Consider the following 24123-nt stretch of genomic DNA (forward strand, 5'->3'; position numbering starts at 1 on the left):
CACCCACGCCCAGTGCACCTCCTGAGTCCCACTGGCACACACAGTACACGCCCCAAAGGTTGGACAGAACTCCCTGTGGCTGGGCTTGCTGCAGATGGTGACCGAGTGACAACACATTGCGCGGTGCTTGTGGGAGGGCCCCGCCGATGGCACGCAGGAGCCCAGAGGCCTGAGCCCGGCTCCCAGCTCAGGCGTGCTGGGAGCCCAGGCAGGGGATCCTCTCCAGCAGGGCTGTGCCCGGCCCAGCACAGCCCTCGCAGGCTCTTGCCCTTGCCCACGAGCCCTTTGGAATTAGGGCCAACTCTCAGGATGTGTGACACACCGAAGTGAGGTGTGGGGAAGAAAAGCCTTCAGGAGGAAGCAGTTTCACAAGATAAAATAGACGTCTTTATTTCAAGGCCACAAGAGCGACATCACAAAGCAGGGCCGGGCTGGGCCTACGGCTGCGGGCACCCGGCTTGGCTGCGGCGTTTGGCCGTGTTGGGAGAAGCCAGTTTCTTAGCGCTTGAAGCTGGAGAGGGACACAGGGAAGGTCTGAGTACATGCGGATGGGCCACGCAGGCAGGGGACCCCAGGCCCCCGGGCGGCACCTGTCTTGTCCGTCTCTGGTCTCCCACATCCTTGCTTGGGGGGTCACTTCACCTGCAGGTGACAGGGATGGCGTGAGTGGTGGGGGGTGCCAGGGGTCATGGGGCCCCCGCCCGCCGGCCAGGCTGGCCTACCTTGAACAGGGTGACGGTGGTGCTGTAGAAGAGGCTCAGGAGGAAGAGGACGATGAAGGTGGAGGCCATGGTGTTCAGGTTCTCGAAGCCTTCCTCATCCGCGCTCACCTCCCCCTCTGCGGGAGACATGGCGCGGAGTGGTCAGTGTGGCCACACCCCAGCAAAGCCCACCCTAGCTGCCCGTCACCCGAGCCCGCCCTCGGGCCCTTGGCTGTGCTGCCCCCCCGGCAGGGCTGGGGGTGGCAGCAGCAGAAACAAGCAGGAGGAAGGTGTGTGTGCGGTGGGGCCAGGAGCTCCCGGGCTTGGTCAGGAAGGGTCTCTGCCAGCCACGGAGGCGAGAGCCCCAGCGGAATGGCCCCCAGCACCCCAGACTCTCCTGGTGGATGTAGGGGCACAACCAGGGCCACTGGGGGCTGAGAGGCAGGGAGTGGGTCCTCTTGTCCCCTACAGCTTGGTGGGGCCTCTGGCCTCTGAGGACCAGCCCTGGGGCAGGCGGACACCTGTGCGCGAGGGCCCTCGCTTTCTCTCTCTCCGTCTTGGAGCCACAGCACGTGTGAGAGGCCGGGAGGGGCCCTGGCTGTCCTGTTGGCCCCACCAGGACCCATGGCTCTGGGACCAAGGAATCAGACAGACACCTAATGTCCCAGAGAGAGTGATGTTGGGATGAACAGGCTGAGGATGTCCAGTAGGGTCTGCAGACCGCACACTGATGGGTCCTTGGGGACATCTGGAGCTCTGGCTCCTGGAGGGCCTAGGAGGCAGCCGGTGGTGGGGGGGTGGCGCCCTTGTCGGAAGAGGAGACCCCGCTGGCCCCTGCTCCCCTCCTGCCCGCCGGGCTCTGTGCCCCTCACTCCCTGCTCCGGGGACCTCAGGGCCCGACATTTCCAGGGGCAGACCTCGTTCACACGGGAGTGTCCTGCTCCAAGGAGGTGCCTCCAGAGACAGCCTCCCTGCCTCCCAGGCGGATGCCGGGTTCTGCCTGCTCTGTCAGAACATGCCCTGACTGCGTCTGTTCACAGGTGGGGCTGGGGGTGGGGGGAGCTGCCACCTTCAAGTAGAGCCTGGGCTGGGAGGGGCACCCCTCCTGGACACGGGCTGCGGCGTTCCTGAGCAGCTGCAGCTGGCCAGGCCCAGGGTGACCCTCTGAGTTCTTCGCCCTGGGCCTGGGGATGGTGGCTACGGCAGGGGTCCCAGCTGGGCCGGCCCATGGACACAGCTCCAAGCGGGACAGGCCAGGCAGAGCTTGGGCGTGAAGCCCCACAGCCAGCGTGGTGCAGAGGGACACCGCCAGCGGGCGGGAGCACCCGCCAGAAGGCACTAGGTGACTGTGGGAGAGCAAGCTCTGGCATCAGCGTCCCTGTGTGTCCCTGTGCATGTGCCCGTGTGCTCACGTGTGTGCATGAGCACACGTACGGCTGCGTGTGCACGCGTCACTGTGTCGGTGTGCCCACGTCTTGTCCGGGCACGTGCACGTGTGTGCATGTACGTGCGTGTGTGTCTGCGTGAGTGCCTGGGACTGTGTGTACCCGTGTGAGTGCGCATGTCCGTGTGTCTCTGGGTTTGTGCGTGTCCCTGCACGTGTGCAGGTGTGTGTGTGTGTGTGGGGGGGGGGCACACTGTTGTGCCTGTGTTGCCATGGAAGCCGCCAGAGGAGCAGCGAGTGTGGGCTCGGCCTGCTGTGGGCATCTGGCAAGAGGTGCAGGGGCTCCCAGAGGTGGGTCGGAGTTGCGGGTGAGAGGCAGAGGGGGGAAGGTGGTGGAGGGCGGTCTGCGGGGTGGGGGCAGCACAGCCATGGCCCCAGCAGGGAGAGCATCGCTCACTCACAACCAGCATCTTTTGAATGGTCTTTTTTTATTTCTAATTTTTATAAAATGCAACATCCCAATCATTGACACGGTTAGTCTGCCCGCGTGCACACACACAGTGATGGCCACCCAGGGCCTCTGGCCCGGGCCCGAGTGGGCGGCCAGGCGGTCAGTAGCAGGTGCTGGCTGTGTCGGACATGACCAGGGACACGTTGTACAGGGTGGGTTTACCGGTGGACTTGTCCACGGTCCTCTCGGTCACCAAGTGGGGCAGGGCCTCATGGCCCACGACGCAGGTGTAGGTCGCCCCGGCACTCCAGTCCTTCTCGCTCACCGTCAGGACGCTGTGGACAAAGTAGTAGCCCGGGCTGTTGGGCTCGGGCACTGGGGCACTGGTCACGTAGTTGTCGGGGGACAGGGGCTCCTGCTCCCCCTTCTTCAGCCACTGCACAAACACGTCCGGAGGGGAGAAGCCCTTCACCAGGCAGGTGATGGAGGCTGACTCCCGCAGGCTCAGCTGCTCCCGGGCCGGCGGCAGCACGTAGACGGAAGGCATGTGCTTGTGCACTTCTGCGGGAGGACAGACGGCGGTGAGCTGGGGCGGGCCGCGGGCCGTCCCGGACGACATGGGGCACAGGGGCCTGCAGGCCCAGGCAGCCTGGGGAGAGTCCCGGGGCGGGGGGAGGGGCAGTGCAGGGCCTACCTGTGGGCTTGAAGATGCTCCGCTTCAGGGGTGAGGGCAGATCCAGGTGGGTCACCGTGCACGTGAACCTGTCTCCTGACTCCCAGTCCTCCACGCAGACTGACGCCACACACGTGGCGCTGAAGGTGCCGTTGGGGAGGATCGTGGAGTCAATGATCTGGGAATCCACAGCCTTTTCACCCTGGCGGGTCCAGGAAATTCTCAGGCTGTCGTAGGTGACCAGGCCTGTGACCAGGCAGGTGAGCTTGGCTGACTTGTTGAGGAAGATGTCGGAGAAGGAGGGGGGAATGGCGAAGGCCTCGATGCCGGGGGACGGACCTGGAGATAGGAGACAGTCGGTTAGCATGAAATCAGGCCAAGGTACAGTGCGGCCCAAAGAGCAGGGGCTGACTTTGCCGAGTCCCTCATGACCTCCGGGCCCTGCTGCGGGAGGACACTGGGCATGTCTGAAAACACTCCCCGAGCTGCCCTTCACAGCCCCCTCCCTGCCCTTGGCCGCTCTGGGAAGCCAAGGCTCAGGGAGCTGCTGGTCAGGTCTGGGGTGATGTCTGCAGACTGCGTGTGTGGGTCCCCCCTGCCCCGGGGCTGTGCTCGGGCCAGACCACTCACTGGGGTTGCACTGGGAAGACACGTTCTTCTCGATGACCATCCCTCTGTGCTCCACCTGGCAGGTGTACACAGTCTGGCTGAACCAGTCGCTCTCGGTGATGGTCAGCATGCTGTTGACACTGAAGGTCCCTGGATTGGACATTGAGGCTTCCACATCTTCCGTAATGAAGCCAGACACCAGCCGCTTGCCCTCACGAAACCAGGACACGGAGATCTCCCTGGGGCTGAAGTCTGTGGCCTGACAGATGAGCCTGGACGTGCGTTTGGAAGTGCCAGAGAAGCCGTCTCGGGGGGGCATGAAGAGTGTCACGTTGGGGGGCAGATCTACCAGCACTGCAGGGAAAGACAGAGCGTCAGCTGGGCCTGGCTTACTCCCAACCCTGCCACCCAGCCCGGGAGGAGCCCGGCTCACCTGGGGGAATCACAGGCACATCAACATTCCCCTTGGAGTGCTGGACTTTGCAAATCAGCTCTGACCCCTGGAGGACGCTCTGGGAGGGCAGGAGCACCTGGGAGGTGGCCACATACTTGCCCTCCCGCAGGACGGACGGGAAGGTCTTGATGCTCTGGCTGCTGACCGCGATGCCGTTCGTGTAGCTCCAGGAGAAGGTGATGGAGCCAGGCAGGAAGTCCTGGGCCAGGCAGCCCAAGGCCACTGGGCTCTCGTCGGACACGGGGCTCTCACAGGAGGCGAGGGGGAAGAGTGTCGGGGCAGATGAGCTCTCTGAGGACCCGAGAGGGAACAGAAGAGGAAGAGGGAGTGAGAGATGTCTTTGCATGCCCCGCCTTCCCTCCGAGGCCATGCAGCGGATGCCGGCACTCTCAGCCCCGCCAGCCCAGCCCTCCCGCCCCTGGCTCAGCCACACTGGAGTCGGGCCCTGGGTGTCTGGGCTTGGAGGAAAGGTCCGTGCGTCATCAGCGAGACTGATGCGGACTCAGCTCGGCCTGTCCTCAGCATGACCAGGTCACTGAGGTCAGCCCAGTGTCAGCCAGGATGGTGTAGCCTGGCCAGCTCAGCCCAGCTAGACCCACCTGGTTCAGCCACGGATAACCATCCCGAAGCAGCTCATCATATTGTTTAAGTCAGGATGACTCAGCCAGCCCATTTCTACTGATCCATCTCATTCACCATGGTTAACTCAGCCCAGCTCAGAACAGCTCAGCCCACTTCAACCCAGTTCAACCAGCTCAGATCAGACCAGCTTAACCAGGTCAGGCCAGCTCAGCTCAGCTTAGCCCAGTTCAACCCAGCTCAACCCAGCTCAACCCAGCCCAGCTCAGCCCAGCTCAGCCTAGCTCAGCTCAACCTGGCTCATTCCAGTTCAGTTCAGCCCAGCTCAGCCTGGCTCAGCCCAGCTCAGCTCAACCCAGCTCAGCCTGGATCAGCCCTACTCAGCTCGGCTCAGGTTGGCTCAGCTCAGCTCAGCTCAGCCCAGCCCAGCCCAGCTCAGCCCAGCTCAGCCTGGATCAGCCCTACTCAGCTCGGCTCCGGTTGGCTCAGCTCAGCTCAGCCCAGCTCAGCTTAGCCCAGTTCAACCCAGCTCAACCCAGCTCAACCCAGCCCAGCTCCACCCGGCTCAGCCTGGCTCAGCCCAGCTCAGCTCAACCTGGCTCAGTTCACCCCAGCTCACTCCAGTTCAGTTCAGCCCGGCTCAGCCCAACTCAGCTCAGCCTGGCTCAGCCCGGCTCAGCCTGGCTTAGCCCAGTTTAGCCCAGCCGGGCTCATCCCAACTCAGCTCAGTCCAGCCCAGCCCAGCTCGGCTCATTGCAGCCCAGCCCAGCTCAGCTCAGTTCAGCTCAATCAAGTTCAACCCAGCTCAGCTCAGCCTTGCTCAGCCTCAGTCCAGCCCAGCCCAGCTCAGCCCAGCTCAGCCCAGCTCCGTCAGCCCAGCCCAGCTCAGCTCAGCCCAGCTCAGCTCAACCCAGTTCAGCTCAGCTCAGCCCAGCTCAGCTCAACACAGTTCAGCTCAACACAGTTCAGCTCAGCTCAGCCCAACTTAGCCAGCTCAGCTAAGTCCTGCTCAGCTCTGCTCAGCCCAGCTCAGCCCAGCTCAGCCCAGCTCAGTCAAGCTCAGTTCAACCCAGCTCAACTCAGCTTAGCTCAAGCCAGTTCAGCCCAGAACGGCTCAGCCCTGCTCAGCCCAGCCCAGTTCAGCTCAGCTCAGCCCAGCTCAACCCAGTTCAGCCCAACTCAGCCCAGCTCAGCTCAGCTCAGCTCAACCCAGCATGGCTTAGCCCAGCTCAGCCCAGCTCAGCTCAACACAGTTCAGCCCAGCTCAGCCCAGCTCAGCTCAGCTCAGCTCAGCTCAGCCCAGCTTAGCCCGGCTCAGCCCGGCTCAGCCCAGCTCAGCTCAACCCAGCTCAGACCAGCACGGCTCAGCCCTGCTCAGCCCAGCCCAGTTCAGCTCAGCTCAGCTCAGCCCAGCTCAGCTCAGCTCAACCCAGCATGGCTTAGCCCAGCTCAGCCCAGCTCAGCTCAACACAGTTCAGCCCAGCTCAGCTCAGCTCAGCTCAACCCAGCTGAGACCAGCACGGCTCAGCCCTGCTCAGCCCAGCCCAGTTCATCTCAGCTCAGCTCAGCCCAGCTCAGCTCAGCTCAGCTCAGCTCAGCTCAGCCCAGCTCAGCCCAGCTCAGCTCAACCCAGTTCAGCCCAGCTCAGCCCAGCTCAGCTCAGCCCAGCTCAGCCCAGCTCACCTCAGCTCAGCCCAGCTAAGCTCAGCTCAACCCAGCTCAGCCCAGCTCAGCCCAGCTCAGCTCAGCCCAGCTCAGCCCAGCTCACCTCAGCTCAACCCAGCTCAGCTCAGCTCAGCTCAACCCAGCCCAGCTCAGCTCAGCCCAGCTCACCTCAGCGCAGCTAAGCTCAGACCAGCTCAGCTCAGCTCAGCTCAGCTCAACCCAGTTCAGCCCAACTTAGCCCAGCTCAGCCCAGCTCAGCTCAGCCCAGCTCAGCCCAGCTCAGCTCAACCCAGTTCAGCCCAGCTCAGCCCAGCTCAGCTCAGCCCAGCTCACCTCAGCTCAACCCAGCTCAGCTAAGCTCAGCCCAGCTCAGATCAGCTCAGCTCAGCCCAGCTCAGCTCAACCCAGTTCAGCCCAGCTCAGCCCAGCTCAGCTCAGCCCAGCTCAGCCCAGCTCAGCTCAACCCAGCCCAGCTCAGCTCAACCCAGCCCAGCTCAGCTCAACCCAGCTCAGCTCAGCCCAGCCCAGCTCAGCCCAGCTCAGCTCAGCTCAGCCCAGTTCAGCCCAGCCAAGCTCAGCCTGGCTCAGCCCGGCTCAGCCCAGCTCAGCTCACCCCAGTTCAGCCCAGCACGGCTCAGCCCTGCTCAGCCCAGCACGGCTCAGCCCTGCTCAGCCCAGCCCAGTTCAGCCCTGCTCAGCCCAGCTCAGATCAGCCCAGCTCAGCCCAGCTCACCTCAGCTCAGCCCAGCTAAGCTCAGCTCAACCCAGCTCAGCTCAGCTCAGCCCAGCTCAGCTCAGCTCAGTCAAGCTCAGCCCAGCTCACCTCAGCTCAACCCAGCTCAGCTAAGCTCAGCCCAGCTCTGATCAGCTCAGCTCAGCCCAGCTCAGCTCAACCCAGTTCAGCCCAGCTCAGCCCAGCTCAGCTCAGCCCAGCTCAGCTCAGCTCAACCCAGCTCAGCCCTGCTCAGCCCAGCTCAGCCCAGCTCAGCTCAACCCAGTTCAGCCCAGCTCAGCCCAGCTCAGCTCAGCCCAGCTCACCTCAGCTCAACCCAGCTCAGCTAAGCTCAGCCCAGCTCAGATCAGCTCAGCTCAGCCCAGCTCAGCTCAACCCAGTTCAGCCCAGCTCAGCCCAGCTCAGCTCAGCCCAGCTCAGCCCAGCTCAGCTCAGCCCAGCTCAGCCCAGCTCAGCTCAACCCAGCCCAGCTCAGCTCAACCCAGCCCAGCTCAGCTCAACCCAGCTCAGCTCAGCTCAGCCCAGCTCAGCCCAGCTCAGCTCAGCTCAGCCCAGTTCAGCCCAGCCCAGCTCAGCCTGGCTCAGCCCGGCTCAGCCCAGCTCAGCTCACCCCAGTTCAGCCCAGCACGGCTCAGCCCTGCTCAGCCCAGCACGGCTCAGCCCTGCTCAGCCCAGCCCAGTTCAGCCCAGCTCAGCCCAGCTCAGCTCAGCCCAGCTCAGCTCAGCTCAACCCAGCTCAGCCCTGCTCAGCACGGCTAAGCCCGGCTCAGCTCAGCTCAGCCCAGCTCAGCTCAGCTCAGTCAAGCTCAGTTCAACCCAGCTCAACTCAGCTTAGCTCAAGCCAGTTCAGCCCAGAACGGCTCAGCCCTGCTCAGCCCAGCCCAGTTCAGCTCAGCTCAGCCCAGCTCAACCCAGTTCAGCCCAACTCAGCCCAGCTCAGCTCAGCTCAGCTCAACCCAGCATGGCTTAGCCCAGCTCAGCCCAGCTCAGCTCAACACAGTTCAGCCCAGCTCAGCTCAGCTCAGCTCAGCTCAGCCCAGCTTAGCCTGGCTCAGCCCGGCTCAGCCCAGCTCAGCTCAACCCAGCTCAGACCAGCACGGCTCAGCCCTGCTCAGCCCAGCCCAGTTCAGCTCAGCTCAGCTCAGCCCAGCTCAGCTCAGCTCAACCCAGCATGGCTTAGCCCAGCTCAGCCCAGCTCAGCTCAACACAGTTCAGCCCAGCTCAGCCCAGCTCAGCTCGGCTCAGCTCAGCTCAGCTCAACCCAGCTGAGACCAGCACGGCTCAGCCCTGCTCAGCCCAGCCCAGTTCATCTCAGCTCAGCTCAGCTCAGCTCAGCTAAACCCAGTTCAGCCCAACCCAGTTCAGCCCAACTTAGCCCAGCTCAGCCCAGCTCAGCTCAGCTCAGCCCGGCTCAGCTCAGCTCAGCTCAACCCAGTTCAGCCCAACTCAGCCCAGCTCAGCCCAGCTCACCTCAGCTCAACCCAGCTCAGCTCAACCCAGCCCAGCTCAGCTCAGCCCAGCTCAGCTCAGTTCAGCTCAACCCAGCTCAGCCCAGCTCAGCCTGGATCAGCCCTACTCAGCTCGGCTCAGGTTGGCTCAGCTCAGCTCAGCCCAGCTCAGCTCAGCCCAGCTCAGCTTAGCCCAGCTCAGCCCAGCTTAGCCCAGCCCAGCCCAGCCCAGCCCAGCCCAGCTCAGCCCAGCTCAGCCTGGATCAGCCCTACTCAGCTCGGCTCCGGTTGGCTCAGCTCAGCTCAGCCCAGCTCAGCTTAGCCCAGTTCAACCCAGCTCAACCCAGCTCAACCCAGCCCAGCTCCACCCGGCTCAGCCTGGCTCAGCCCAGCTCAGCTCAACCTGGCTCAGTTCACCCCAGCTCACTCCAGTTCAGTTCAGCCCGGCTCAGCCCAACTCAGCTCAGCCTGGCTCAGCCCGGCTCAGCCTGGCTTAGCCCAGTTTAGCCCAGCCGGGCTCATCCCAACTCAGCTCAGTCCAGCCCAGCCCAGCTCGGCTCATTGCAGCCCAGCCCAGCTCAGCTCAGTTCAGCTCAATCAAGTTCAACCCAGCTCAGCTCAGCCTTGCTCAGCCTCAGTCCAGCCCAGCCTGGCTCAGCTCAGCTCAACCCAGCCCAGCTCAGCTCAGCCCAGCTCCGCCAGCCCAGCCCAGCTCAGCTCAGCTCAGCCCAGCCCAGCCCAGCCCAGCCCAGACCAGCCCAGCCCAGCCCAGCCCAGCTCAGCCTGGATCAGCCCTACTCAGCTCGGCTCAGGTTGGCTCAGCCTGGCTTAACCCAGCCCGGCTCAGGAAGCCCAGTTCAATGCAGTTTAGTTCATCTCAGCTCTGGCTCGGCCTGGTTCTTTCCTGAAAGCCCATGGTACCGGCCAGAAAGGGTGGGACCTCCAGACCCGCCTGGCTCAGCTAAGGCCATCTCATCCAGGAGTCCTGCACAGCTGGGCTCGGTGCAGGGTCAGTTCCTTCCTGGTGGCCCTTCCTCCTTCTCCTCCTCGGAGTCCCCCTCACTCCGGGTAACCCAGCTCCTCCATCCCTGCCCAGGCCCAGCGGCCACGGCTCCTGAGCGGCACCAGTCGCTACCCCCCTTCAGCTGTCTGAATGAAATGCTGCCTGGAGGCTTTCAGCTCCTTAGCACATCTTGTTCAGGAGCTGCACTGGCCACTGTCAGAAGGAAAGGTCCCTCCCTGGAACTGGCAGCATTGCTTCTTCGCGGAGAGGAGAGCCCTGGGGATCGTCTCCCGGGTGCCTTCGCCTTCCTGCGCGCCTACCCTTGGCGCGAATTCCTCCCTCCTGAGTCTAAAGTGAGTCCCGACTTGACTAAGTTCCCTCTAGGAAAATCCCTCACTAGAAATGACCAGGAAACGCATTGTACCTGAGGTTGCCACTCACAATTCTGCTCTTTATCATAAACTCTGCAGAAGGCAGAGGCCACCTTCACACACACAGCAAAGACCTTAAACCCAAAGCTGCGTTTAAACTGCGTGCATTTAAGCGAGGACGTGGTAAGGGGTGCCTTGGGTCTGTGGAAGCAGCGGGAGCCACGCCGGCAGTAGTTAGGGGGCTGTGGAGCAGCCCCCGCCACGCTGTCCTTGGCCTGTTCTTTAGGGAAAGTCAGACGTGGCCCAGCCGGACAGCGGCCCCTCGAGGGAGTCACACAACAAGTCTCTGTCTCACCGAGCGGGCGTTGAAGACCGCCCTCCCCCGAGTGGAGCAGAAACACTGCCTACGCGCTGTCCCGAGCAGGAAATCTGGCAGTGGGGCTGCCTCTCTTACCGTCTCGGTGCCTGGCCCCTGGGAAGCTCCGTGGGGTCCCTGGCATGGAAGGATTCCTCCAGATCCATTAAGAAGACTGATTCACGGACAGCCGAGGGGCCCGGCGGCACACACCGCACCTGCCGCTCCCAGCTCCGGGTGGTCCCAGGAGACCCCGGCTGTGGCGAGGCCCGGGCCCCCGCTCCGGGGCCCTCCACCGGAGCGCCTTCAACTCAGACGCTGGGTCGACCTTCCAGAACAGACCGTCCTTCTAAGGTGTCCTGCCCTTCTGATTCAGAACCTCACTGGGCGTCCTCTCAATGCACCAGCTCACACGTCTGACCGAAACAGCTCATGACGGACACACACATTTCCCCTAAAACCCATCCTCAGGTGGGCACCTGAAAAGCGGTCTTGACAAACACTGAGACGAAGGCAACTGTAGCTGAACAGCAGAGTGTTTCTTCATCACGAAGAGAAAATCGACCAACTAAAATCTCTGAACACAGTCCTTGTGAAAACAGCGCTTTGGGGACCCTGGAGGACGGTTTGCGATGAACTACCTTGAAGGATTAACGCTTTAAAAATTATACGAATGCATTGCTAAACTGCACCTCGCTATGCAGTTTCTTAAAGGTCTTACTTGGAAAATGAGTATAAATGAGCAGTTGATAAGCTAAGTCTGAAAGTTAAGCTCAAGTAGTTAAACAGGAACCTTCTAGTTTCTGTCAGCAAGTTTGCCCTCTTTTAGAAATGCAAATTATCCAGGTGTTGTTTTTCTCTGTGGAGCACCTTCAGTGCTGTGAGGCTGGGCAAACCACCCTCGCAACCACAAGCTGTAAATTTACCACTCGGGCTTTCTCACTTCCTAAAATAGACTCGGCCGCAGCCGCTTCCTGCCACCTGCTGCAGGTGGCCAGCTCTGCCTGCGGCCATCTTGGCTAACTCAACACCATCAATTAATTAAAGAATAATACGCTGAATTTATTAACCTCAAAGCTCAGCCCTGGATCAGGGGCCAACAGCACTGCACAACTGCTCTGGGCCTAACTCAGAACTAATGGCTCTCGAGAGACATGGTTCATGGTTGTTAATTGAATGATAAGAATTTAAAATACTTAAACATTAAAAAAAGTCATTGCTTGAAAATTTCTCACATTTTAAAGTCACAATTTTCTTAGTCATCTGTCTCAGGAGCCACTTCAAAGCTATCCTGCCTTTTAATATTTTCGAAGTACTCCTGTTGATGAACACCTCCCTTTCTCTTAGAAACTGTTCTCACAGAGCCCAGCAGCTGTAGCCTCCCAAGTTCTCTGCTTCAGGGGCTGAGGCACCCTGCTCTCACCAAGATCAAGACTCTGCCTGTCCTTCCTCACCAGGCTGTTCTCTTCCCAAGCAACAAGGAATTTTCAGTACAGTCTAGCCCAGAGCTCAGCTCCTAGCCCAGAGAGTATTCCACTCTGCCCCGTGCGTGCAAACACTGGCGTCGGGCACACCTCTCAGCCGACTCTGTGACCGCAACAGCAGAAGCTCTCCCGCCACAGACCAAACCGCCTGGCCACCAAGGGGGTTCTGGGGCTCACTCTCAGTGGCCCTTCCTGCCTGAGACCCCTCTTGAATGCTGGCACTATTCCGATTTTTGAAAGGCGTCAGAAAATCCAGAGGCTCTGAAATCCCCAGGGCACCTGGTCCCCATCCCCTCCTGGCCAGCCCTGCCCAGGCCACCTGGGGGACATGGACCCTCCTAAGGACCAGATATCGATGCTCAGAAAACCCCACAGACAGGAGAAGAACACAAAGGCCCTGGGGGGGCCACTCTTACCTGAGGAGATGGTGACCAGGGTCCCTTTGCCCCAGTAGTCCATGCTGTAGTAATCACAATGGCGGAAGCTCCAGCCTCACCCCACAAAAACCTCGGAGGCCTGGCATGGCCCCGCGGCTGCCTGGGGACCCGCACTGTCTCCCGGAACCACATGCAAGTGACCCTCTGAGTCACAAACCCAGAGGGCCCCAGAACCCTCTGTCGGCGCCGCTCCCTCCCGGCCGCCCTGGAGACCCCACGTTGCAGTCTGGCCCCCCAGAAGCCCGGCCACTGCCTGCCTGGGCCGTCTGACCACGAAACACAGACTCCTAACTCCACCTCGGAAATCCAGCCAAGCTCAAGCGGCCACCCCTCCGAAAGCTGACAGGAGCCCCTGGCAACGCTCGAATTAAATGGCCAGACCAGCCAAGGGCTCCGCCCGGCCCCCACACTAGGGCTTCCCTGGGGCAGAGAGGCCCACCTCCAGCCCCTGTTCACGAGGAGCCTCTCCCCGACTCCCTTTCCTGAGCCCCAAAATGCCCCTGTGCCTCTAACACCGAGACCCCCACACCCCAGCTCTCCTCAGCTGCAGTGGAAGTGGGGAGGGGATGAGGACTCACCTGAGGAGACGGTGACCTGGGTCCCCTGGCCCCAGTAACCAAAGTCAGCACAACGCCACGGGCCCCGTTAGGCGGTGTGCAAAAACCCGAGCCCCCCTCCCAGCGAGCTGGCCACACAAAGCCCTGACCCCCGGTCTCTGTGGCTCAGACACGGAGCCCACTCTGCCCAGCCCGTGCTCCACCGGCAGAGACTCATCTCCTCAGGACCGACAGACAAGCAGCCTCAGAAACAGCCTCCCCGCGGCTCCCACAAAACCCAGGAATCTCTGGAAGTTTCTTTCTCAGCCCAGGACTGAGAGCAGAGAGCTATCTTACCTGAGGAGACAGTGACCAGGACGCCCTGGCCCCAGTATTCAAACTGGTTGTCACATTGTGACAACGGTGTCAAGACCCCAGGCAAATGCTGGCGGCTGGCTGAGCTCTTGGGACCACCTCATATGACACCTAGTGAGGCCCGCAGGGCTGGGGACCTCTGGCCCCCAGAGGCCAAGTGTGGCTGAGACCAGCAGAGAAGGCCCTGGCTGCAGAGCCCAGGAGGGGAGGGCGCCTGACCCTCCTTGCTGGTGTGAGCCTGGGGCCCCCAGGCCCTCTTCCTAAGACCCCAGGCCCTCTAGAGCCAAGACTCAGACGCCCTAATTTCCCCCCTAAAATGCAGCAAAAACCCTCGGAGAGACTGAGGAGAGAGGCTTGAGAAGACTCACCTGAGGAGACGGTGACCTGGGTCCCCTGGCCCCAGTAGTTATACCCATCACAATGCCACGGGCCCCGTTAGGCGGCGTGCAAAAACCCGAGCCGCCTGCCCACCGACCTGGCCGCACAAAGCCCTGACCCCCAGTCTCTGTGGCTCAGACACGGGCCCACTCTGCCCAGCCCGCGCTCCACTGGAGAGACGCCATCTCCCAGGACCAACAGCCATAGGGCCTCAGAAGCAGCCCCTGGGGCCCTCGCAAAGACCCAGGAATCTCTGGAAATGTCCTTCCCAGCCCAGGACCAAGGGCAGAGAGCTGTCTTACCTGAGGAGACAGTGACCAGTGTCCCCTGGCTCCATGCGTCCAAACCATTGCACAGGGACATAGTCCCGGCTCTCCCCCAGACATAAACCTGTGTGGGCCCCTTGGATGGGCCAGACCTCACTGTCCACGGCCACACAGACCCCAGGGCGATGAGGGAGGAAGGAAAGGATGTACTTACCTGAGGAGACAGTGACCAGGGTGCCCTGGCCCCAAACTTCGAGATACCTGTAGCCACACTGGTCTGCCTGCCTGGCCCCCAGTGCACAAACCCCCAGCCGGGCCCTGGCTGGGCTCTGCCCACAACTTCTCCTTCCCAGCCGGCACCTATCCCCCAGGCTTCCCTCAGCCCAGCTCTCACGAGCTCGCGCACCACCAGGAGCTCTGTGAGCCCCGAGGGACTGCCCCTAACGGGGCCAGAAGACTGCCTGTCCCCTGGAGCCGCAGCCTCATCCAGGCCTCGGGCAGGCAGGCTCGGGGAGCTGCCCAGGGACCTGGCCGGACGCCCACGCAGAGCAGCCGCAGGGAAGGCTCACCTGAGGACACAGTGGCCAGGTGCCCTGGCCCCAGTGATCGAGGTTCCAGCAACATGGCCTCTGCCCCGCTGCTTCTCCTGTCCCCCCGCCTCCTGCCAGCCCCTGACCTCCTGTCCCAAGTCTGGGACAACAGACTGCTTGGCTCAGCCCACCCCAGCCCCACAGTCCCCCAGGCTGCAGACTGGACGCTGGGCTCACCTGAGGACACGGTGCCCAGGTGCCCAGGAGCCCCAGCAATGGGGGAAGAACAGGTGCAGGGAGCTGGGGCCCGGGAGCCCGGAACCAGAAGCCTGCTCTCTGCTTGAGGAGAGGCCCCGCTGGCTCCCTCCTACATCATTCCTGGTCGAGGATTCGGACGTCCTGACACCTGACTTGCTTTGGTCCCCCGAGACCACGCTTTCCCTGCCCGACCTTCCACGCGCCCTGCTGCTCCAAGGCTCGGCGCCACTCACCCCACAGCCCTGATCCCAGCTGGGCTCCCCACGACCTGGGGCCCAGGCTGCTGCACTGGCCCCTTCCCCCAGCCCTGGGGACCTAGTCCCTTGCCTGGGATGTGACCCATCTCTTGTCCACCGGAAACCTGACCCCCTTGTGCACCTGGCCGTGAGCCCTTGGGGCGGGGACCTGGCCGCCCTGGGGCGGCTCTGGCCAGAGGTTTTTGTAGAGTTGTCAGTCACTGTGGCTCCAGTTAGCACTGCGGTTCCCAGCTCAGCCAAAACCCCAAGGGCTGGCAGGTGGGCCACAGAGCCCAGGGGAGACCTCTCCCTGCCCGCCCTCACAGGCATTCCTGGGCCAGCTACAAGTCATCTGCTAACAATCCTCAAAGCGTCGAAGGCTGCCTGCACAGCTGCCTTTTTCTTTCAGAAATAAGAGCAAATTCCAGATTGTGCCCCCCGGCTGTCTGGAGGCCACCTGCACTGGCGCTGGGCCCCCAGCAAGGCAGCGGGCAGGGGCCCAGGCCAGTGCTGACCCCAGGGGGGGCGGGCTCTGCCCCGGCCTGGCCCCCGTGGGGTCTGTCCGGGACTCTCTTTGGTCGCAGCTGTGGGTCCGGCAGCAGCCCCCTTGTTACTTCTCCGTGTTCACAGTCCTCCAGGGAAGTCGGGCTCCCAGGGGCTGAGGGTGCACCGAGTGTCGGGCCACTGTGTGCCCACAGGCCCAGGTCCCTGCCCTGTCCCCGGGCTGAAGGTCCTTTGGGAAGGATCTCAGCTTTTGATGCCCTGGGCTGGGGGGCGGTTACGAGGGGGGAGCATGGTGGTCTAAGGGAGCCCTGCCCAGACCCGCCCAGACCTTGGGGGTCCCGGGGGAGGGGATATGTGTGTGTGTGTGTGTGTGTGTGTGTGTGTGTGTGTGATTCCAGCTGAGGCTGAGATCTAGAGGCTGGGTCCTAGGCCCGGAGGAGAATGGTAGGTGGTCTGATGTGACTGGATGTAAAGGGGGCTGTGTGCCCAGCAAAGAGGCTGAGGAAGGGCGGCTTCTGTCTGGGGCAGGCTGGAGGACAGATTCAGGCTGGCCTGGGGCATCAGAGGCGGAAGCCTGGGTGCTGGGAGAGGGTTGTGAGCCTGCAGGTACAGGGAGGCTCCCACAGGGGAGTGGGCAGGAGGGGGTGGGGGACAGAGGGCTGGGAGAACGGTGGCGACTGCGAGGCTGCTGCCTCAGGATTTGGGACGGCTCCGGCCTGGGTCTAGGAGAGGTGGGGAGATGCCAGACGCAGCAGCCTCAGGCAGGCCGGCGGGCGTGCTGGGAGGCCCCCAGATACACCAGGACCACGGGCAATGGGTGGACACGTCTGGGTCCGGGGTGGTGAGAGGAGACCCCAGCGTTGAGCTATGAGGGCTGCACTGTGGACTGAGTGCCCAGAAGAGCCCACGGAGGAGGCCGTTTGGGGAGAAGAGGAGAGGTGAGATGGGGAGGGGTGGAGAAGGAGCAGGGGTCTGTTGCTCTGAAGCAGTGACTGTGGCCTGAGAGCTGGGAGGACCTGGGGCGGGACCACTGGGGTATGGCCTCCTGAGCCTGCCCTCGCCTCGTGGGCTGAGGTCCTGCTCCCTGGGGGAGTGCGGTTCCTCTGCCTGACCCTCTGGGGCTGTGCGGGCGGCTCCCAGTCTGTAGGCAGGGCTCCCTCAAGGCAGCCCCCTCCCGCTGTCTCAGCGTCCCATGGCCCAGTTCTGGGATCTCGCTCCTGCCTCCAACCACCACAGCACATGCCAGGGGAAGGGCATGCGTGTTACTGGTGTGTGCCCCAGTGAGTGCCGGCGTGGCATCTGGACCTGTGTGTGGGGTGGCCAGAACTGGGCCCCGCAGCCATGTGGAGTTGGTCTCCCGGCTTTTGCTGTGGTCTCACAGCCCCCCCCCCCCCCCGCCTCTGGAGCAGGTGACCGGGAAGGTTTCTCCTGGCTTGGCTTCCCTGAGCAGAGCTTGGATTTGAGCTGAGGACTGAGCTCCTAAAGGCAGGGAGGGAGGGTGCCCTGGCCACTCAGCTGCCTTGTGAGAGTCGGCACACACCGTGCAGCTGCTGCTGAAAATAGCCAGTGAGCTGCGACTGAGCAGCCAGAGGGAAAGGCCCTCAGGTCTGCCATGGTGGGAGGCGGGTGGCAGCAGCATTCACTCTGCTCCTTGAACTCCTGGGTCACAACGTCCAGGAGATGGACGAGTCAGAGGTGATGCCCAACATCTGCCTGGGGGTCAGAGGCCTTGATGAAGGGCAGGGGCTGCTGGTGGGCCTGGGGGCTCCACGGCCCTCCAACCTGCAGTGCCACCACGACTTGGCAAGTGAATCCCACTCCAAGGTCCCATTGCCCCAGAGCTGGGGCAGTGGTAGACCAGATGGCCAGAACATAGGTGTGCTTCAGCAAGTAATGAGAACCGTCCTCGTGTTCTAGGGGAGAGCGCTTTGTGGCCGAGACTCGGCTTCTGCTGGCCTCCACTGATGGGGACCTGGTCTCTGGGCACTTGACTGCAGAAGGAAGGTCCTTGTGGGCACAAACGCAAGAGGAAAAAGCGTGTCTTGTTTCAGGGCAGAAGCAATGCAAGGTCACGTGGCTGCTTCAGTCGCGAAGCAGCAGCTGTGAGAGGTTGCCGAAGGGGGGAGGAGCGGGGTGCCCGCTCTTAATTCCCAGTGGCATGAGCAAAAATGGGAAGGCCAGAAAGAAAGATGACAGCGCACAAGCAAATTTTTAAAAAGTGGCACCAACTCACACTATACATTTCAAAAGACAACGGTCGGAAAAAGAACAAAAGATCCTGGTGCCTGCCCCCCGCCCTCTGCAGACTCTCGGGAGTCTCCTAAGTGCCCCACGTCCCCAGGGAAGGACACTGACTGGGGTGTTGTCAGGGTCTGTGCGAAGGAGCACCTCCAGCTCCAGGCGACAGAAGGTCTGATCTTCAATGGGTCCACCAAGGCCGGCTGGCCTCCCCCGTGGGGCGAGGACGTGGGGCGGGGATTTGCTCAGGGACGAGGTTATGGGGCAGGGAGTGGTGGCTGCATCTCTGGGGATGTCTTGGCCATTCCTTCATGATGGCAGAGTAGCTGCTGTGGCCGGAAGCAGAAAGGAGGGGCAGGAGCAAACACAATCTCACTGTAGTCTGGCTCTTCATGGAAGAAGGGAAGCGCCCGCTGATTCCACGTCTCCACGTCCAGAACGATGCTGTGTCCATCTCAGGCCTCCCCTGGCTGTGCTGTCCCTCGGCCCCGGGAGCACCTTCCTCTCGGAGACCGAGGGAGGCTGAGCTGCTGTACGAGCACCTCATTTTAGACTGGCCACTCCTGGGCAGTGCTGCAGGGACCGGGGTGAGCAGCCTCGGTGGGGTTTTCAGTGATGGAAGCAGGAGCTCTTGGGGTTCAGATCCTGAGGGAGGCATTCCCTTGACAGTGGGACATGCCTGTCCCCTTGTTACCAAGTCCAGACTCGTTCTGCTCGCTGCGCGACAGGCCAATAAATCAAGAGGCGAGGTGTTGGGGCAAGGAAGAGAGACTTTATGTGGAAAGCTGGCAGAGCGAGAAGATGGGTGACTCATGTCCCAGAGAACCATCTTCCTTGAGTCAGAATTCAGGCTCCTCTTATACTAAAAAAGGGAGGGGCTGTGGTTGGTTGTTGCAAACTTCTTGGTGTCTGAACCCTTTGTTCTTGCAGCCGTCCACGTGGGTCAGGTCACGGTGTCCCTGCAAACTTCCAAGACAAATGTTACTTTCTTTTCTGCAACTTGCTGTCTTTATATGAATGGAAAGGGTTATACTCTTAGAAGTCAGAGCCTTGAGAATGGCCTGTCCCGTCTACTTCAGGCTCCAGGCAATATTCTTTCACAAAAGGTGCAGAACCATCCTGACTGAGCATAGGAAGCAGAGCAGAGGGTGAGAGCCAAAACAGCAGATCTAACATGGGGCCCAACTTGTTCTTCCTCACGACACCTTCAGGATAATGACCTGGATGTTCAACAGAACCTCAGTGATCATGAGACCATGACATCTCCTTCACCCCTCCTTTGCCCTAGGGTTACAGTAAATCAGGCCAAGGTCAATGCTTGGCTGACAGTCCCCAGGGAGGGGAGCCACAGCCGTAGGCAGGGCAAGAGCGCTGGGCATTCACCCACATCATACAGGACAGGGAGAGGCACCGGACAGACGGCCCCATCATTACTGCACACATACATTTGCATACATTTATTTGCACACATTTATTTACATGCATTTATTCGTGCACATTTATTTGCACAATTTATTTTCACTCATTTGTTTGTATCACCAAGCCCTCTGCATTTTGAGGCAGCTTGCCAGCTTTTCTCCATGTCATGAGTTTCCAGCCTGTGGTGAAAGGGAAGGGAGAAGCGCCAAGTGCCCTCAGAGTTCTTGGAAGTCTCCCGGTGACCACTGTCCTGGCTGGCCACCCACACAGCGCTGGACTTCGTAGATGATCCACGGGTGAAGCCTTGGGATGGACAGAAGCGGAAAGTACGGTTCCCCCAGCTTCCAGAACGTGAAGAACCCCCTCTGAAGACTTGACACGCGCTGGCCTTCCCATCCAGACGCGCCGCCCCACAGTCCTTGGCCCACTGCAATGAGCCCCCTGTGGTGAATCGCTTTTCTGCTGGCGATGCTGTATCTGCGCCGGGCCACGCCAGCTCCCAGCGGCCCCTGCAGTAGGTGGACCCCACCCACCCGCCTTGGAGCAGGGAAGGATCGGGGCTCCCTAGGTGAGTCTCCCACGTTGATGTCAGTGTTACGTTGAAAAACCACTTAAATGCTCTGAGCATCAGATTCCCTCAACTGTAAAAATGTGGGTAACAGCGTCTTGCTTGCCACAGTCTCGCAGAATTAAGAGATAAAGGAAGTGAAGGACCTGGTGCGAAAGGCACTTGGCACCTGCTAACAGCCTTCCTTCCCCAAGGGGACAGGAGGCCGATCTAAGAGAGGCGTCTGCCGGGGACACAGAGCTTCACATTGTATCGCAGAGGAAGCGGCTGGATCTCCTGGCACTCCTCGACTCAGGTCTGCCAGCGCTTCTCGTGTGATGTGTGATGCATGAAGCTCTCACGTGCTGGGAGAGTTGGCTGTTGTTTTGTGATCCAGTCTGAAAGGCTGTTCCTTTTAGCAGGCATGTTAAGACTGCTCACACTTATTGGTAAGACAGGTGGATACATTTGGCATCAATCCTGTTTTACCGTTTTATGCCGCACTTCCCTATTTTTTAAACTTGCAGAAGCAGGTTTTCATTTCAAGGTGTCTTTCTTTGCTGCTGTGTGTGCAGTGGTCACCTTTACCATGAGGGTGTCCCTGACATCCTCTGTGCTGCCTCTTCACCCACACGCGTGGCCCTCTCCGGAACACGAGTGAAGCAGGTGGGCCCCTCTTCCCCTGTCCTCCTTCCCTCCCACCGTAGACGCTGGCCTCTGGAGTCAAGTTCTTCGTGTTTGCTGTGCGGTCTCGCTCGCTGAGCTCCCAGTCCTTGGCTTGGCCTTACTGACGTGCTCGGACACCCAGCTGCTAGCAGGAGGCAGCAGTTCACAGTGCTCTGACTCCCACGTTTGCTGCCCTCCTCCCAGCTTTGGGCAGTTATGAAGCTTCTGCTCTGTAGGGAGTTAAGTGCGCTGAGCATCCACGGCTGCCCTTTGGCCCCGCCTCCCTGGCACGTTGGCCCCGCCTCCCTGGCAGTAGGCCCCAGCCTCCCTGGCACGTTGGTAGCTGAAGCTTTCCACTAGCAGGTGAACCATGTTGGGGGTTATGGAAACATATTTCCTGTATTCTTGCATGTTCAAACTGTTTTTGGTAGCCTTTATTATTTTTTATAAAACACTTTGTTTTTCTAAAAAATTTATTATTATTATTTTTTATTGAAGTACAGTCAGTTACAGTGTGTCAATTTCTGGTGTACAGCACAACGTCCCAGTCACACATATACATACATACATACATATATTCTTTTTCATTAAAGTTTATTACAAGATATTCAATATAGTTCCCTGTGCTCTACAGAAGATACTTGTTTTTTAAATCTATTTTTGTATATAGTGGCTAACACTTGCAAATCTCAAACTCCCAAATTTATCCCCTCCCAACCCTGGTAACCATAAGATTGATAATGTCTGCGAGTCTGTTTCTGCTTTGTAGATGAGTTCACAGTGTCCTCTTTTTTTCTTTTTTTTAAGATTTCACATATGAGCGATCTCATATGGTATTTTTCTTTCTCTTTCTGGCTTACTTCACTTAGAATGACATTCTCTAGGAGCATCCATGTTGCTGCAAATGGCATTATTTTATTCTTTTTATGGCTGAGTAGTATTCCATTGTCTATATACACCATGGACATTTAGGTGGCTTCCATGTCTTAGCTGTTGTAAACAGTGCTGCTATGAACATTGGGGTGCATGTATCTTTTCAAATTAGTTCCCTCTGGATATGTGCCCAGGAATGGGATCACTGGATCACAGGGTAAGTCTGTTTTAAGATTTTTGAGGAATCTCCATAGTCTTTTCCATAATGGCTGCACCAAACTACATTCTCACAGCAGTAAAACACTTCGTTTTTATTGAGATATAATTGACTTTACAATATTGTGTAAAGTTTAAGGAGCACACTTGTTGATTTGGTACATTTATTTTTATTTATTTATTTGTTTGTTTTTGTGGAGGGAGGTAACTAGGTTTACTTATTTTAACGGAGGTACAGGGTATTGACCCAGGATCTTGTGCATGTTAAGCACACGCTCTACCACTGAGCTACACCCTCCCCTAGTCTGGCGCATTTATATGTTGCAGAATGATGACCACTGTGGTTTTAGCTGACACGTCTATCACCTCACATAATCATCATTGCTTTTTTTTATGATGGGAACAGTTAAGACCTAGCATAACTCAAGTCTATAATACACACATCACTGTTGCCTATAATCTCTGTGCTGTGTCTGAGATTTCCAGAATTTAAGGTGCAGGTGTGTACCTTAAATAGCATCTCCCCATTTTGCCCACCTCCCAACCCCCTTTCTATTCTGTTTCTGCAAATTCAGCTTTTTTAGATTCCATGCATTTGTGAGATGGCCCCACATCTGTCTTTCTCTGCCTGACTCATCTCAGTTGGCATAGTGCCTTCAGGGTCCACCGGTGTTGTCGCCAATGGCAGGATTTCTTCCTTTCTCATGGCTGAGTAATATTCCACTGCATATAGATACCATGCATTCTGCATCCATTCACCCGCCGATGGACACTTAGTTTGCATCCCCTGGTCCAGTAGCCTTTATTCTCGGAGGACAGACTGGTGCATGGCAGCTCCCAGGGGCCTCATGTCTTCCCTGGAAGGTCCTGTGGGCACTGGTCACTGTCCGCTGGTGTTAAATGTACCTGGTAAGAAGTCAAAGGCCAGCCTGACTTCCACCTTGTTGATGACTTGTAGTTTTGAATGCTGCCTAAATTAATTCTTTCCAAAATCAGCTACCAAAAGTAATGGACGAGAAAAAATATTTTAAAGTGGAATTCAAAAACTCCGTCTTGAAATAAAGCAATACTCTCCACGAATCTGTCATCAAACCCAAGTTTGTGTGCCTCACGCACAGTGAGTCCAGACAAACTGAAATGTCAGGGTCTGGAGCAGAGGAAGGGTTACTACAGGGCCGAGCGAGGGGGACGGGTGCCTTTGGAAAGTCCAAACTCCCCGATGGGCTTCAGCGGAGAGTTTTATGGGAAGATGGAGGGCTGGCCTGCAGGGTGTGTGCCCTTCCCCTGACCGGGTGCTGGGGGTGCCAGGGTGGTCTTCCAGGGGTCTCACTCATCAGGCTTCTGGTTCCAGCCAGTCTGGGGTCCAGAGCTGGTGCTCGGTGCAAAGTTACCATCCTCTACCTTGGGCGGTGGGACTGAGTTCCTGCAGAAGAACTCAAAGGTACATTGTCATGTGTCTCCCTTGAGGAGAAACCAGGACCCTGCTTAATTGCTGCTCTGCCGTTTCTTGACTCCTCCTTCATTTCTGCATTCCCTCACTTCCCTGGTTAGGAACTCAGGGAAGGTCTAGGAGTCTGAAGCCTTTTTCCTGCAAATGAGAAGCGGGGGACATGGAAAGGCTTTTGTACCCAGAGGCCCCACAGGGTCCTGCTTGGTTTAAATCCTCTGTTTCCTTTGATACCCTCAATCTTAATGGTAACAGGTGTCGGACAAGAAAGGGAATAAAGTTTTGGAGAGAGAGATTAGTCACAAGCTTGGCAGAGGAACTCAGTTTAGGGGGAGTGGGTGTCAAACCACACCCCGCAACTTACACACTCAAGTCCCTTAGGGGGGAAACAAGGTGATTAACAGAGACCCCAGGTTTGCTTTGCAGAACACCTCAGGTCTGGAAACAACGTGTGGACAGATCAGCCCCTTCCTCACAGCACCCTGAGGGACTAGGATGATTGATGGTGAACTTTGGACGTCAGAGGCTGAAAATCCGCTGTGTGCAACACACAGAACTCCCCCAGACTGCACACACGGCCCATGCAGGGCACGAGCAGCTGTATCTGTGCACAGAACTCTTGAAACGTACCTTAACTTTCCACCAATCGATTCCCAGCACAACCCCCTCCCCCGGCCCTGCTCCTACTTCTGAGCATTGTCCCCCGTCTCCTTTCTTGGCTGCCCGGCAATAAAGCCTTTCTCTCTGCAGAAGACGGCTGCCTGGGTACTTGGTTTTTCAAGGGGTGCGCTTGGTCAGTTATATCCACATCCTGACAGGGAACACAGGAGCCAGAGAAAATCCACCCAGAACATGACGCCCGGGACCCACTGTTCCATATCATCTGTCACTTCCTCCCGTGAGGCCTCTGCCCAGTGTCAGCTGCTTTTGGCCCATTTATTTCTTTATTGAAATAAAGTTGCTGCACAGGATTCTGTTAGTTTTGTTAGAGCAGGCAGACAGCTAGATGTGAGCAGAGAAGGGGGACGCAGACCAAACGGCAGGAACTGGGCAGAAAGGAGGGGCACAGGCCAAATGCAGGGAACCACACATCACGTGAGCAGCAGGGGTCCCTGGGCAGAGAAGGAAAAGCAGGAGCCTTTGGGCTGATAAGGGATCATGCTTTCTGGGGTGACAAGTGGCCTGGAGAAGAACAAAGAAAGGTGAGGAAAGGCAGGAATCTCCAGTGTCTGAATGTGACCTTTTGCTCACTATGCCCTCATTTCAATAAAATCAGCCTTGGGGATC

The 24123-nt window shown here is 59.0% G+C and overlaps 1 gene segment (V, D, J or C); it reads right to left on the minus strand.

The window, feature by feature from the left end:
- Positions 1-364: 364 nt before the first annotated feature.
- Positions 365-11206, minus strand: LOC105097753 (Ig mu chain C region membrane-bound form-like). The segment is given in 7 exon segments: positions 365-642; positions 723-838; positions 2759-3097; positions 3231-3548; positions 3840-4172; positions 4252-4563; positions 10526-11206. Coding segments are annotated over 7 exon segments (1473 nt in total).
- Positions 11207-24123: the final 12917 nt, after the last annotated feature.

This window comes from Camelus dromedarius, chromosome 5 (genome assembly GCF_036321535.1).
Source record: "Camelus dromedarius isolate mCamDro1 chromosome 5, mCamDro1.pat, whole genome shotgun sequence".
NCBI lineage: Eukaryota > Metazoa > Chordata > Mammalia > Artiodactyla > Camelidae > Camelus > Camelus dromedarius.